The sequence below is a fragment of the Amblyomma maculatum genome, chromosome 1 (genome assembly GCF_055883805.1).
Source record: "Amblyomma maculatum isolate TAMU_Amacu chromosome 1, ASM5588380v1, whole genome shotgun sequence".
Classification (NCBI taxonomy): Eukaryota; Metazoa; Arthropoda; class Arachnida; order Ixodida; family Ixodidae; genus Amblyomma; species Amblyomma maculatum.
Genome location: NC_139344.1, coordinates 240570580 through 240587411, shown reverse-complemented (window position 1 = coordinate 240587411; position 16832 = coordinate 240570580). Strand labels below are relative to the sequence as shown.

The 16832-nt window shown below is 43.1% G+C and overlaps 1 protein-coding gene across 2 annotated transcripts in view; it reads right to left on the bottom strand.

Moving 5' to 3' along the window:
- Nucleotides 1-16832, bottom strand: part of Rab3GAP1 (RAB3 GTPase activating protein subunit 1) — a 257376-nt gene that overhangs the window by 202505 nt on the left and 38039 nt on the right. For both annotated transcript variants that reach the window (XM_084590698.1, XM_084590699.1), the window contains exon 15: nt 14073-14245. In XM_084590698.1, the coding sequence (XP_084446824.1) occupies nt 14073-14245 (173 nt within the window). The remainder of the gene's footprint in view (nt 1-14072; nt 14246-16832) is intronic.

Here is a 16832-nt window from a genome sequence, read left to right as displayed (position 1 = left end):
ACAGTCTAATTATTCATTGGAATTTGCACTGCACTGTCTATTGGTGGATGTGCTCATATCTATAAGCACATTTCATTCGCTTGCTTGGGGCATCTTTCTGTTATAACTACAGATAAAGGATCTTGACTGAAACATACCTCCTCTAAGGTGAACTTGAAGGGACAAGATTTGTTTGTCTTAACAGAAGTGCCCCTAAGAAGAGACATGACAGCATGCTAAATGTGTCCAAATACATGCCACATGAAAACAATCAATAAAACAGCCTATCAATAAATAATACACTTATTGCACTATGAAAGAAGTGAACTGAAGAAAGCACAAAACTAACTTACATTATCCTACTTCAGATTGCCTGGTGGATTTGCCGAATACTATTCTGGCGGACCTTAAGCGCAATCAACTAGATGGTGTATGTGTATGGCGCATTTGGCTTTTTTCTTTTGCTTATTATTTTTTTTTTTTCTTGCTTCATGCGAAAGCTCCATCGCCAAATTAGCAAATACTCACTGTACAGCTGAGAAACACAAAACCATTTACAACATAATTTTCCCTTACAGCTGATCTTGCCAGTAGTGATGCGAGAACACATTCGAGTCAAACCACTCCCCAAGAACATGCAAGCGGATCGCCACGAAAGTCGGAGCAGGGCCAGGGCGAAAACGCTAGGCAAAAAGTATCAAGGGGATGATAGTGCCATGTACGTTGATGCGGCAAAATACAACATTACAGGGAAGGATGCTTTCACTGTGAGCGCGGTGAGCATCTCCTGCAGGGTAGCAGCTACGGTGGTCACGGGCCTAGTAGAAGAGGCAGAAGAGGCTGCAACAGCCCTAGGAATTGTTCAAAATGGAACCAGCACCATTATCAGTGGTTCCAAAACAGCCCTTCACAACTTTGCCAAGGGTCTTATCTCCGCCACTGCATTCAAAATTCTTAGCGCGTTGCCAAAAGATAGGAATGAAGTGGATTTGATATGGGTACCGGCTCACTTGGGCGTCCCGGAAAACGAGGCCACTCACCAATATGCTCGAGGTTTTTTCAGCCAAGCTAGTGAGGGGATGTCGGACGCGGGTGCCCAATGGGGTGAGGCACTGGGATATGTATCACAACTACAAGTTGTAGTAAGTGACTACTTACTACAAGGAGCTGAGAGTGGGCCTACCTCCTCCGCATGTTTCGCTCAGCCGAGAACAGGCTACCACATAGCGGCTGCAAACGTGGTAGCAGCCAAACCCCTGGACGTATGCCAAAATCTTTCCCGACATTGTCAATCTGTACTGCCAACTGTGTGGTGAGCCTGCCACCTTAGATCATATAATTTGGAACTGCGTGGAAGATCCATCTCCGGGAGACCTAGTACCATCTCTTTTCGATGGAACAATGGGAAGCTGTTCTCGCCAGCCAGGACCCGGACGTTCAGTCCCCGGTCTCGGCAAGAGCGTAAGAGGTCGCTAACAGACTTAAACTGCCGGCCACCGGGAGCAGCTGAGTGCAACCCAAGACCAAGACCACCTTAATTACTGACAAATAAAGTTTTCTATCTCTCTCTCTCTCCTTACAATAGTTTCATTTTCTCTGTGGTAGACGTGTCTGCAAACACTGATGTCGTGGATGCGACATGCAGTTAGTATAGTAACCCTGTACAGCTCTATAAACGCAACGACTGCTGTACTGCCTAAGCTCCATGTAGAACGTGTTATTCAATAAGATGCACACATTTTGTTAATTATTGAGAGTACTAAAATAGCTTTAAATAAAATGGAATGAAAAAATAAACTAAGTAAACCCAGTGACGTCTACCGCAGATAGCAACAACCGCTTCATTCTGTAGCAGCGCTGCTGATGGCAGCGCCGCTACAAGTATGGTGGCATCTTTGGTTGTGTGATTTTCTGTCTTGAATGCAATGTAGAAGCAAATCAAGCAAAATTAATGAATAAGGGCAGCTTCAATCTATTCAAAGAGAGAACTTTAGAGTGCCTTAACTTGCAAGGACATTATTGCAAGCTAGTTGGTGCATTTCTTCAAGTAAGTTTTAAGCGTGTGTCTATATTGTTCCTTGTGTCCCATTGTTCAGCGCTTAAAACTTACTTGAAGAAATGCCTTAACTTGATATGAATGCCAATACCTGTCTGTATGAAACTGTGGCATAGTCGTAAAACATAGGATATTTACTTCAGACGCTCCAGACTTAGTTTAGTAGCAACGAAAGAACACAGCATGGCGTCATTATCTGCTAAAACCAGACTTTCTTGATCAATTTAAAATATAATTTCCTGATCAAACTGAGAGTTCTTCCCTCGATACTGCCATCAAGTGATAAGAACTACCAGAATATGCCAATATTTTTATCCTCGTCTTCGGCAGTAGACTGTCCCTTTAAGTGTTGGTTCGTGCAGACACACTCTGATGAGAGGTCTGTCCACACCACCCATGAGCCAAGAAATGCTTTCACATCAGTAGCACAGGTCTAGTTTTTTTTTGTTTGTTTTTATCACTTCATCTTTCCCACTAGTATATCCTATAGTGGATGCTTTTGTTTTTCTGAACTTATTCCAAGTGCTCCAAATGACAAACTGTAGTGCATTTAACAACAGAAAAGTAGTTTACAATGTTGATTTCAAACTTTAGTGATTTAACAACAAAAAAAGTAGCTTACAATGTTGATTTCTTGACAGGATAAAACTTCCACCTGTCAGATTTCACCGTTTCACAGCATATTCAGTTCGCATATCCCTGCGGCGTGCCAACTATTGCACAGCCTCGCCCACTTCTAGCTATAACAGGTTCACTGCTTTCAAAGTGTTATTGCATCGTACCCAACCGCACAATAAAGCTAAGTGGCAGGTCATGTGAAGCAGCACATCCGACTCTCCCTGTGCTTGCATCGCTTTGCATTGATAAGAGACTGCATCGGACACAATGTTGCTTTGAAAGCAGTGGTCGCGTTATAGATAGAAGTGGATGACCCTGTACATGGGGGACCTTCAGCAAGTCCTGGAGGGACTCTATCATTTGTAAGACATCTTTTGCATATGGTTCTGCTCATCATCCCTATCACCAATAGGTAACAGCTAAGGAGAACACCTCATCGATAAAATCTTCATTTCTTGCGAATTCATCATCCAAGGATTCTTCAAGTTTCGACACACCGCCATCATCATTACATAGGCGGGAGCTTTGTGAGCCTATGCATCACTGGCATTTCAAATAAAGCCTGCTTTCTGGAAGCAATTCCTGATGGGAAATCCAAGGAGCTTGCAGGATCGACAGAACAGCAACGGTAGAAAGGAAAAAGAAAGTGCTCACAAGATAAGAGCTTTTGCATTGTGACCATTGTTCGGCTGGTGTGGATGTAGTATTTCTTTGTTTTTGACTCTTTTAAGTTTGGCTCACAGCGACTAAATTTGCTATAACTAATAATGCGCTATGCTAATGCGCTGTTATAAGTAGTTTACTTTAGTATAAAAAAAAAAGAAAAGCTGATGGTGCTGTGGTAGTTCATTATGATATTCGATATGCGTTTGAAATTTTGTACATAACAAATCTCGTCTTCACTCTACTCTAGCTTACCTATATATTTCGGTATTTCCTCCAGGAGTCTCGTTACAGGGCTTAGAAGTGAACTCCTGTTAGGCCAAATATTTTTGACAAAGCCTGTATATTCCAGTGTTTATTATATTTTCGGATATTTATTTATTTGTTTCTTTTTGGATATATACATATCTTTATAAGCTTTTCTGAAATTTTAGCCAAGAATACTGATTTCACAAATGCACTTTTTTTTCTAAAACATGAAACATAAAAAAAAACTCATAACACTGAGAAGTGCATTAGTCTCATTTTGATGTCCTGCAAAACATTTTAAATGTCCCAGAGCGTGAACAAAAATTAAAGAGGACTGCAGAATCTGCACTGGAGTAATGCGAAAGCACGGATGCTGCTGTTGGTTGCTTCTCGTTGCTCCTAGTTGCTTAATACCCTTCTTGTTTCCCCATTTTAGTCTTTGGTACTTTAAAATTGTGCACCAATCCCTTCCTATGCCCTTTTTCAGCTCTACTTCCGGTTGCATGACGTCACATCCTCTACGTCCCAGTAATTCACTTCTTTGTTCATTTCAGTCTTTAGTACTTACACATTGCGTGCTAATCCCTTCCTATGCCCTTTTTCGGCTCTACTTCCGGTTGCGTAACGTCACATCCTTGGCGTCACCCTAGTTGACTGCCTTAATTAACTACTTTAGTCTTTGCTACTTTCAAATTGCGAGCCAATCCCTTCCTATACCCTTTTTTGGTTCGACTTCAGGTTGCGTGAAATCACATCCTTGATGTCACCTTAATTGACTGATATCAATTATTTTAGTATTTGATACATTCAAAGGTGGCGTAAAGCCATTGGATAATGAGACTATTTTCGCCTCTACGTTTACATTTCTTGCCTCTCATTCATTAGCTAATTAACTCATTGGCCTAATTTTTTCGGACACAACATTACGTCACTTTCTATCAATTGACACCACTCATTAACCTCTACCACTTCTCAATTACTCACAACTGCTGTGGACACGATTATGCATTTTTTGTCTCTAATTAATTACCTACTTAACTTATTGGCCTAATTATTATTGCGGACACATTATGTCACGCTCTATCGATTGACACCATTCATTAACCTCTACCACTTCTCAATTACTCACAACTGCTGCAGACATCTTGTGCATTTTTTGACTAATTACCTAATTACTCATTGGCCTAATTAATTTATTTGACACAACATTACGTCACCCTTTATCAAGTGACACCACTCATTAACCTCCACTTCTTCTCAAATACTCACAACTGCTGTGGACATGATTTTGCTGACACGGTCTGCGGACAGAAATCTGTGAACATAGCGAAATATAATGCTTTCACATTAAAAACGTCAACGAAAACCCACAAAAAGCACCTATTTTTCTCATGGTAGTAAAGAGTTAGAGCCAATACCCATGCCCACGACTATGTCCTCAGAAATATATAGAACTGATTAATTATGACTGTACAATGTGGTCCTCTGAATTTTGACTAAGGGCACGCATGCACAATTCAGTGCATTCTTGTAGTCCATATCAGTTTGTCATCATCATCAGCAGCCAGACAATACCCCTGCAGAATCAAGGCCTCTCTTATATCCTTCTGTATCCCTTATATATCCCTGTTTGCAAACGATGGGATGTCAAGAAGGCGTATCACGAAAGGGGCGCACAGAAGGAAAACGGGCATGGTGGGCAAAAGCATCCTTTCCAGCCGGGTCTCTCTGCTGTAAAGGAGCACCGGGGAGCTGCCTGTTTTTGTGCAGTTTTTGCCTCAAATTGTGCGTTAGCCATATCCAGCTCCGGCACAATATGCAACACTCACATACCCATTAACAATTCTCACCTTGAAAAAGATGACAGTCTCGACCAAGCATAAAATTATTTTTCTGTTCCATGAACTGGCAGGGTCCGTTGCGGACGACCTGAAGCCCTACCAAACACTTAAGCATAGGACTTCAGCATGCTGGAAAAGGGACCAATGCAGGCCTATTACAAGCATTGGGATTTTTAAAAAAAATGTCCCCCCCCCAAAAGTGGCTGCTGAGCGCCACGATGCGGGGGCATTTGTGTGCGAAAACAGCAGCATACCAGCGAGCTTCATGCTTAGCTGGGTGATTTCCCTCCCAAGTACACACATTTAGTTTGTGTTATGTTCGGCCAGGCAAACAAAATATCTGATTGGTACTTTACAGTCGGTGTGAGCGGGAAAAAATTGTGTAATTCAGTCACCTGAACTGTGTTATGAGGAAGCGTGAATTTTAATGCGGTATAGAGAGTCAACAAAGTGCGTTTTGTACCACGTAATAATATTCATGCAGGCTGCGCAAGTATTCGTAAGTGCGCTTAAATGATGTCAGTAAAACCAGTTTTTGATTGGGATACTACGACCTATGAATGCGCTATATAACAATACAGTCTAGGGACGCAGCTGTACTTGAGCGATCATGCTGCTGGCGTTCCTTTGGGAGCCATCTCAGGACAGAGGTTAGCTCCTTCAATATGGCCTGCTGAACTGGAATAAACTCAATGCCAAGCAAGAATCTGTAAAAGCGTTGCCATTGATCACATGGCATCCGGGCCTTTGAGAGCACGATCGGTTAGCATTAAAGCGCGATTCGTGGGAAAGAACAATAAAGCAAGCTAATAAGTGCTTGCTCATTCTCCCAGAAACACGTGAACACACGAGTATAACACAAAAAAATGTGCTTACTGTCAAGTACAATATCAAGGCCTGCCAGCACATCACGTCTGTTGCTTCACTTTTTGCACAGCTGAAAAACACATTTTGGGCCGCTTCTAGAATAGAAGAAACACAGCGTCTCTCATAGAATGAATCGCTTTGGGACGTTAAACCCCACAAACCAACCAAACCAAAAGAAACACATGCCGTTGGTCATCTTCGATTAAATATGTCGCATTCCACCACGCGAAATCTTGACGGCATTCAGAAAAACACAGAGTGTTATCACCAGACAAGACCGAGTATTCTGCACCATGCCACTAGCAGCGGAATGTTTTGCCCACCAGGCCAAGCAGCGTGGCGGCCGCCCCCTTCGCCCCTCCTCCGATATGTCATTCGTGACCTAGGCCAGGAGAGGTCTATTAACCCAGTTTTATGATAGCTGCGTCCAAACAACCCCCACAAACTTCCTAATCTCATCCTCCCACTTAAGTTTCTGCCACCACCTGCCACACGTCTTCCCTTGGAATCCTATTTGTTACCCTTAGTGACCGCTGGTTATCTTGCACTCATATTAAATGATTTCGACTGGGATGTCAGTAAATCGAATTATTTCTCTGACCCACTCTGCACGCTTCTATCACTTCGCGTTACACCTACCATTTTCTGTTCCATAGCTTTCTGCGTTATCCTCAATTCAAGTAGAACCCTTTGCGTTAGCCTCCACATTTCAGCCAAATAGGAGAGTACAAGTAAGATGCAACTGTTATATACTTTCCTCTTCACGAATACTAGTAAGCTGCTAATCATGACCTCAGAGTACTTGCTCAATGGGCTGCACCCCAAAGCTGATTCGTCTACTTATTTCCCTTTCGTGGTCCAGATCTGCGGCTATTGCCTGTACTTAGTAATGTATTCCCTTGCCACCTCCAGTACCCTATTACCTATTGTAAACTGCTGTTCCTTTCCAAGGCTGCTGAACATAACTTTAGTCTTCTGCATATTAATTTATAGGCCTACCGCTATGATTTGCCTGTCTAGATCATTAAGAATTTTTAGAAATTAGTCCAGTGAGTTACTCAGAAATGCTATCAGCGAATCACAGAGTAAAATTTAGCAAACGTCGTTCCGCCCAACCAGGGGTTGGCGCGAACTGGTTCGTTCTCCAGGCAGGGACCCGTTGCACCCCCAGCGGTGCTGCTCCGTCAGGGACGAGTATCTTAACACAAGACTGAAGGGTCTTGACTGGTGAACTTGATTATGAGCTTTATGCAGTACATCTATTTACATATGTACACTTTTACAAGATTGCAAAGACATGGCAACAACTGGAACCTGTTGGTCGGTCTTCCCGGGAGAGACTCCCAAATACGGCAGAGCCGATGGTGCAGAGCACCTACCTAAAACCCGATCCAACCAAGAACACCTAACTATCTTTCGGGACCTTCCGTTTACAGCTCGGGTTCACACCCCTTAGCCCGAGCTATCCAATCACTGGCCATAAGCGGCGTGATTGGGCCAAGAAAATTCACCCTTGCCCCGTACCCGGTCACCTCTGTCTGCAGCGCTCTTCCCACACTGGAACAGTACAGGCAGGTGACCCATGGAGCTTCTTGTCTTTTTTTTTTTTTTTTTTTAAGTTTAGGGAAGATTTACCCTGTGAGCACTCGCGAAGATGTTCGTTCCCACGCATCTGGCACGCACCTTTCTGACCATCCGCGGACGACACCCGTCTCCTTCGCTTCTACACAGGAGTGATTAAGAGACGCTGCCGACGCTTTGCGGCGCATTCCTTCGAACGAGATAGGGAGCGGCTCCCGCTTCCCATTCAGGAACTCGAAGGGGATTAACTAAGCAATGCGCTGCCACCTGCGCGCTAGGCGCCGGTTTACTTCGCAGCCCCTTCTTGTCGACTTCCAGTCTACAGGGCAATGTACGCCCCCGCGCGCACCTTGACGATCCCTTACACACAGATAACTGAAGTATCCTGCACCAACCTTTATCCCTAACTGTTCCCATTCCACAGGGTTAATTAGAGTAATATGGTCGAGGCCTTCGCGCTGCCGTGGGTATAGTCCAGCTGATGATGATGATGTCCCCACTCCAGGTCTCTGATTACTTCCTCTAAGTAAGCAGTAAACAGTATTGAAGAGATCCTGTTGATGTGCTACTTTCTAGTACTTTCATATATGGCTTATCTACACCCAGATTTCGCAATGCCTGCATGACTGTATGACTGCTGAGGTTTCGACTCAGTCCAACATTTTTTCATAATCTATAAATGCTATATACAGTAGAAACTCGATACATTCTCAGTTCATACGATTTCCCATTTCATACGCTCAAAATCACAAGCAGTAGATCATCTCCCATAGAGTTATACTATTTTTCTCAGAGTTAATGTGTTCCTGGATAACACAGTTTCCCAGTTACTATGGTCAAAATTTTGATAAAATGTGGTCGTATGATACGTTTTGCGATCAACCAGACATGTGCTAACCAGCGCTCGCAACATGAAAAACTGATCAGCGGCGCTCACTTTCCAAAATTGCTTTCCTGGAGTGCCTAGGTGCAAAAGCGCGAAGCATCGAAGAAAAGCCAACAAGCCAATACAGTATACGAAGCGCCCATTCCCGCGGAAACACGACTTCATGAGAAATGCAGTGGCTTCTTTGCAGTGTAGTGTTAGGGGCATAGGGGTGAGCCATTTACTACAACTATTCACTTGCATACGTGAGGGCCGAGTCTGGGGGACGCAGCATTAGCAAAAACGCGATGGCTTCTCCACATGTCATTGGTGTAAGGGGGTGAAGCATCCAGAAACAACCAAGGAAGCAATCCTGGCTCGTGTTACACAAACCGGATTTGTTGCTAAATCTTTTCCGCGCTTAGGACAATGCAAATATGGGCTGAATTCTGCGAGAATTAAAAAAAGGAACTGTGCAGACTAGATGTCTATAAATGCTAATCTACACTTTTATGCAGTGAAAGTCTCAATGCCTCTGTCCCTCATTCAGCAACTGAATGTTTCAAAATCAGGCAGTTCAGATTATACATTTTCCCGGATAATATGTTTCTTCCTGTTTTTCTTTAATCAAAGAGGTTTTACTGCATAACAGTAGCTTATATTTCAGGAATTTTTCTATCACCTGGTTGATAGTGTGGGTATGGTCCATTGTAGAGAAGCCTTCACGATATCTCACCTGATCTTATGGTTAACTGAAGTCTAAGATTGCCCTTATTCTATTAGCTAGCACCTAGGAGAATACATACTTTGTAAGTAATGGATAGTAAGATGATCGATCTTTATATTTTTAAGACCACTTTCTTATAGATTAAGATAATGTTAGCGTTCTTCCAAGATTGCGGTAATCTCTGGGTCATGATGCATTGCATACACAAGGTGGCCTGTTTTTTTAGCACAATCTCTCAACCATCTTCCAGCCTTGACATGCGGACTAATGACATCACAGAAACTGCTAAACAATCAGTGCCTGGCCATGTCACCTGCCAACTACTACCTGCCAGATGCATCATCGAAGGCCACAGGTTGAGACCTGCCTCCTGTTCTTCTGATTTACCCTGTAAACCAGTGCTTCTGCACTAAAAAGTGAGGTGCCAAGAAAGAAAAGCATGAGTATAGAAGAAAATAATTTAGTTATTTGGGCAGATTCAAATGACCATGATTAGTGCAGCCATTCGAGCCACATTCGCAAGCCCATCCATGCGCCCATCAGCCCATCCATGCGACACTGTGTGCACTGTGCACTATTCGTGCTCAACATGACCCTCCATGTGAGGTGAATAGACGACAGATAAGACAAAAAATTCCAAGTTGCATGCAATTGAATATGCAGTGGAGAATGGGAAGTGAGCAGAAGAGAGACAGTTCGACACAAGTGGAGAAATGATCAGAAACTGGCACAAAGTTGCAAGAGCACTCTGGCCAATGAAGACTATTATAAAGAATTCAGAATGCGAAAACAATACATCGCTGCCAATACATCGTGCCAGCATCGGTTTTTTATATATCACTTCATCGGTCGAATTCACAGACTTTAATGTAATGTCATTAGGGGTCCCGTGTCACAGTAAATCCGTCACTGTCGTTGTTGGCCATGTATAAAATATCCCAATGGAAAATTAAAATTCAAGAACAGATCGGAATGTTTGAAATGATGTTAAATTCCTCAAGGAAGTTTTTGTAATTAAAGGAAAGTAATTGCCCGTAAATGAAAATTGAGTTAGTTTTGAGTGGGGGGTGGAAGTCAAACCCAGGATTTGAGGATTGTGAGACAGACACGCTCCTCATAGGCCGTGAAAGCTTGCTGGTTCAAGCTAAATAAACGTAGGCCTACTGAATACACGAAGAGAACGGGGCCCGACAACACAACTGAATTTTGATCTCGAAAGGTGAAGTTTAATAAGCGTCCCCATGTTTAAAGCATCCACCTCCCCCCATGGGATTAGCCGTGATGATAGATTAGATTGTGAAGACATGTTTCATTGCGTGTACAGTCGTAAATGGTGAAACACGATAAAGCAAGAACTTATATCTTTTGATAAATTCTGCGCTTCATAAAGCTCAAGCTTTTCGGTACAAGGTAAAAAATATTTACAGATACGATTCTCAACAAGCACCGCACCGCGTATAGGCCATTAAATGCATGTACATCATGCCCTTGGAGCACAGTGTTTCATTCATTAAATTTCATACCTCACGCTCATCACATCAATATTTGCTTTGCACTCAAGGCCCGTGAAATGACTTGAAAAATTAAGCGCCCCAAAAAATATCTAGGATTGCACTAAACAGGTGAACTATTTCACAATGATGCAGTAACCAACATATTTTCTTGCCTCCACCTAAACGCAAATGGTAGCGAACATAAAAAAATTCATCACAATGCACCGATATTGTTTCAAATACCTTTGTACCAAAATATAAGATAGGAATAATGCGAGATGAGCTCGAACTGTGCGCTCTTAGTCGTGTTACTCACCGAGCTAGGACGAGTAAATACAATCTCCAAAGCGTTTTCTTTTTTTTTTTTTTTACAGTTTCAACATTTACCGAAGGAAGACCTATTCCTGAAGATGCCCTGAAGTTTGTGTCACAGGACATTGGCAGCAGATGTTGTTAATGTAACGATGTAAACGCCATGGGAAAACAAATTCATGACGTGATGACTGAGTAGGAACACAGCGAGCAGACAGCGTGGCTTGCACGCTGCCGAAAGCGCTTATTAAATGAACATGTGCATCTTATATGTCGGTGTGGCCTATGCGTCATTTTTTTCAGAAAAACTGCCATCTGCAGGCGGATGCAGCTTATACACAGATGGAAACTATATAGACCGTTTTCGCGGCGAGGAAGAAAATAGCCTCGAACCGGAGCGTGCAGCGCCGCTCTTCCTCTCTGGTATATGGGGACGCGGTGATGGTAGCGGGGGCGCCAGGCCTTTCTACAGAAAACGTCCACGCGTTGCGCAGTCTTTTGCACACAGCGTCTTGAATAGCCACAAAGTGTCCAAGCTGGTTAGCTGATGCAAATGATGTGCTATCTTTACAGCCTTTCTTATATTCTATAATACTTCATCCCTGTTATTTCTCTTTTTTGGCCCTCTCATTCCTTCCTTTCCCTGATCGTTTCATTTCTGCCGGCCGCAGTTTAGCTGCTAAGAGGTGCCGTGGCTAGCAAAATCTTTTTCTTTACTCTGTTGCTCGAATTAATCGGGAAATAACAACCAAATGGAGCTGATTAACAAAAAATAAAAGATTTACACCGGTTGTATGCTCGTGTCTCGCTCTAAGCTGTTCCAGTTGCAACTCTTTCAATTGGGCGAAGACAAGCAGCCCCTGAATTTCAAACCCCAACCGAAAGTGTTTCGACTTGGCATACTTTCGTGAAGTTCCGAACACTGTGTTTGTAGAGAAGGGACAGGAAAAACTGAATACCAGTGCAACAGCAGCCTTTGGTCAACAAGCGGATGATATTCCTTGCAGCAAATATTAAAGAAATGCCACCTGGGATTTAGAGAAAGAAAAGCTATTTCGATGCAGCCACCTGAGGTTTGTGAAATTATAAAAGAACATGTCCCACTTGAAGATAACGATGTGTAATAAATTGGTTGTCAACTTATTATTTAGTGAAACAGCGCTACAAATTTTTAACACTCATCTTGTAAGCTTTTGCTGCCGATAATAAATGGGAATATGGTGATGGGAAAAGCAGCTATTTCTTGAAGTAAGCAAATCTTGCGACAAAAAATGGGCTATATAATTGTTGATAGAAACAACTTTTGCTGAAGTCATTATGGGACATAATTTAGGATCACTATTTCGTAAGTATCAATTGTTCCTTTTCTCTTTCATCTGGATGTCAGCATGACAGCAGCATCAGACAAACGCAGCTAGTGGCCAGTCAAAGAAATTGCTGGATATCCGCTCCCGCCGTCGACAACAGTCATCGCCACTCCCCGTGCATACCGGAAAATCGGTGGTTGGGTCGTGTAGGCAATGCTGAAATCTGATTGCCTGTTAGTGGACGCTTGAACGACCCGGCTTTGTCACCCAACAAAAGTATTCAGACATGGTGCACAGAAGAAAGACACACACAGAAAGTAGGGGACAGGACACAGGCTAGACTTGCAACTGAATTTTACTCTGGAGACGCATTAATACACAATTTTTTTCTCTCTTTCTTTCTCCTTCTTAACTTGCTTCGCAGGTGCCGCATTCAGTTGCAGTCGCGTCAAGTGTGATAAAAAGCTACCTAAATATGTCCCGTTTACAAAATGAAGGTAGCTTTCTTTAGGTAGCTTTTTATCACATTTGACGCGACTGCATCTGAAGGCGGCACCAACGGAGCAAGTTAAGCAGGAAGAGAGAAAAAAAAAAGAATAAAATGTGTATAAATGCGTCCTTTCTGGAGCAAATTTCAGTTGCAAGTGTAGCGTGTGTACCGTCAACCTACCTTCTGTGTGTGTTTTTCTTGTGCGTTAGCACGTACCATGTCTCAATTTGTTCACCAACTAGCCCAATCAAGGGCATTGGCCAACAAAAGTAGCCTAGGGCAGAGTAAATGGATCTGAAATGGATAATGGATCCTTAAGAATAGAACCCCAGTGAAGGTCTGAGAACTCCCACAATAGCCCCTCAAGCAGTAAACAGTATATTGATGATCGGCTGACCCAACAAATGCAGCGCAATTAGCATTGCTCCTAAACATGACATGAAACAGCTACATTCGCTTGCTTTCGATGCTCAAATTGTTACGGTAGCCTGTCTCAAGAAATCATTTAAGAAAAAAATGTAGATCGAAAGCTGCCGTGCCTTGCTTGCTTCACTGTCCTCGCGGCCAGTGGTGCGCCACCACCTCTCTGTGCCACATAAAATTACACACTAATTGTAATCAGGCTTGTAGCTTTAAGCCGATCCGATCAGGAGCATAAATTTTGGTTATCTCTGACCGAATGGCTTGGCTGCTAGCATTTTTTTTTCTTTCAGCCAGGTACTTTCAGGAACCAAAAAATTCCATGCTAAAGCTCTAAAATGGCGATGCGCGCCACTTGTTGCCTGCTGTGCGGATGAGACCGCATATACCAGCACGGCGGTTTTTCTCAACTTGGTCGCTAGATGGCACCACATACACAAAATGGCAGCGCCCACGATAAAACGGTCTATAGCCCGGAAAATATATTATAGGTGCAAGCTGCCACGAAAATGGTCAGCAGTAGAAAACACACACAACTAAGCATATTTATTAAATTTCGGTAGGTTACAATAAATGGTGGCACAAATTAGAAATAGGAACTCACCTTGGAAGAGCGAGGTTGTTCTCCCAGTAGTAGCGCATCTCAGTATTCACTTTCACCCACAGCTGAGCAAGGGCTTCGATGCCACCGCAAGCATGGTACACATGTGCCGCAGCAAGGGCCAGGCGCCAAAGCAAGCTGTTTGGATGAGTTGTCTTCAATGAATTCAGGCTTTCCTGAAAATTGAAAAAATAAATACAGGCTCAAAGCTCTATAATTTCAGCTGAACAAGTGAGTTTCTTGTTACTAAATATCCAAACAGAATTCTAATTCCGCAAATAATTGAACTTAGTAATGGTTACATTTCAAGTTGTGGATCAATGGACTTGGTCCCTGGTGGTTTAACTCGTGACACTTTGAAGGAGCAACTAGGCAAATTCTTCGGACACAACGTATTGTCAAGAGCAAAAGTAGAATACAATGCCAAGCCACCAGCAGAGCTTAGCAAAACAGCATCTGGGAGTGTAAAAGTCAACTTTGGGCTCTTTTGCAACGACGAGGACATCATAGCTCGATTTGATGCCTAGCGCTTTTTCTCGGCTAAATGCTTACACACAATAGCAGTCCCATGGGTAGCATGTTTTACTTAGTGACCGAGATATGACATAGCAACAGGCACATGCCGCACTGAGACACTGCTCGCAACGTAGGTTCGGCACTGCTGCGGGGTCCCACTGAGTGCTGAGCAGAAATGTGACACATAGACAGGAGCCAACAAGACATGCCTGCTGATAAAGAGGGTCCCTTGTCAGCTGTCACGACCCCATATGAGGGTAGGAGATGGTGTTGCGCTGCAGTTTTCATGAGTTGTGCCACCACATACATGTTGTACACTACTTATGCTCCCGGCAGTACACTTTATACATGCGCTAACGAATAATACTAGGCCAGAGTGGTACTAGTGCCACTCTGCCTCTCTAACAACTCCCTGGCTCGCTCATCAAACTTGCACCTCAGCTATTTTTCTTGCTTGAAGTTCCCCACAAGACCTTCAGGATCCTCTCTCCAGATCAGAATCCTCCTCCTGCACCAAAAGGATACCCTTAAATATGCTTCCCTAGCATTCTGAGAACCAATTCTGTAGCCAATAGGGGAAAAGAGTTTGTTGCAGCCAACCACAGTAATTTATTTAGGACTGAAACAGCCAATGGTACATCAGTGCCATCAAGGTTGTTTACTCATGAACCCCGTATGCATTTCATGAAGCCATTCATGCTTTTCAACTTGTGGTGATGGGACACAGATAAAAACTCCTGAAAGCAACAAATTAAAGAATAACAAAAAGCACAAGCATCACCTCTAGTAACCGCAGTGCAAAACAGTTACATGTGGGTAGTATCTGAGCTCTACTATTAGTAAACAGTAAAGAAAAGAAAAAAAAAAAAAAGACCTTAACCACTTTTGAGTAGCTTGACCAATTGCACATGCTCCAGGTAGGCAATCCGCCAGCAGCATTCCCTGCGAGCTTCACTGCTTAATCATCCACAATAATATCTCGGAAATTGTTCCGACACTGCAGCTCGAAAAAGAAACAAAACAGAGCCCCAATAACATGCTGAGGTGCACAATGCTCCCGCACTGCCAACGGAGTGGGATCCATTCCAGCATCCATCGCAGCCAGTACTGCTTTTGTTTTATGGCTCGAACAGCCGCCTGCTAGGAGTATCGAGTCTGGCAGTGAGAGCTTCTCTCCTACTCAAGGAGCCCATATTGGCTCCTCTCTGAGGTCCTATCGTGATACTGTAGGGTCTCGGCATTGCCAGTTGACCATCACTCCCTCATGTGATTTGTTGTGCTTGTTCTAAAAAAAAAATGCCTCAAAAAGTGCCTGAACGGAGTCTAATCAAAAAGTCCCAACAAAAAGTTTAACTAAAAACAAAGAGCAACGAGCTAGCGGCTACAGGGCATGTGCTGGCTAATAGCCCCTTGCAGAGTTTAACACCCATTACAGTGAAAAACGAGATTTTAAACACCATTCAACGAACGAAGAATGGTCATTCATCATTGCACCTTGGAAAACCTTCGACACCAAACAGGAAACAACATGAAACACAAGTTTGCAAGTGCCGTTTCCCGTTTGGTGTCAAAAGTCTTTCAAAAGTGCAATGATGAATGACCATGTGAACAATTTAAAAGGACAAAGGGACCTCAGTGATATATTCCTGCTTTATTCTATTTTGCACTTAAAATGGCGAGCAGTGAAAATGTCTCATAGTGTTATAGTGTTTTTCTTCTGGTTAATACATTCTGGATAATGCAATTTCCTGGCAAATACATTGATAATTTCATTAAATTCTGCAGCTCTTCCTGTGTTAGCAGCCACATTCTCTTTTTCTAAGCAACTGTTGTTTGGAAAATCAGTATGAAAGACCATATGATAGAAAAATTACCTTATATGTATGAACATGCAACAAGGAAACTCGGGAGAAATTTAAAGTAAACAATACTACGACTGCATTACAATCTCACACTGTTCAGACCAATCATAGGCGAGGGCCCACCTAGAAAACGCAAATGGCACGCTAGCATATGGAAGCAATCGATACACTCATATTATTTAAGAGGCAAGACTTCAGATACGTGCGGCACAATCGAGTGAGGCCAAATCTCTGATACTCTGATGCATGCAGCCTCCCATGAAGCAGCAGTCACCGCCCTGCCACCGCTTTATCTGTTTCCAGCTACCATGCCTTGCGCCCAATTGCCCTACTTTGCTTTCCCTACTCCATGGAAATCTTTTCAATGCCTTCTCTTTCACTGCAA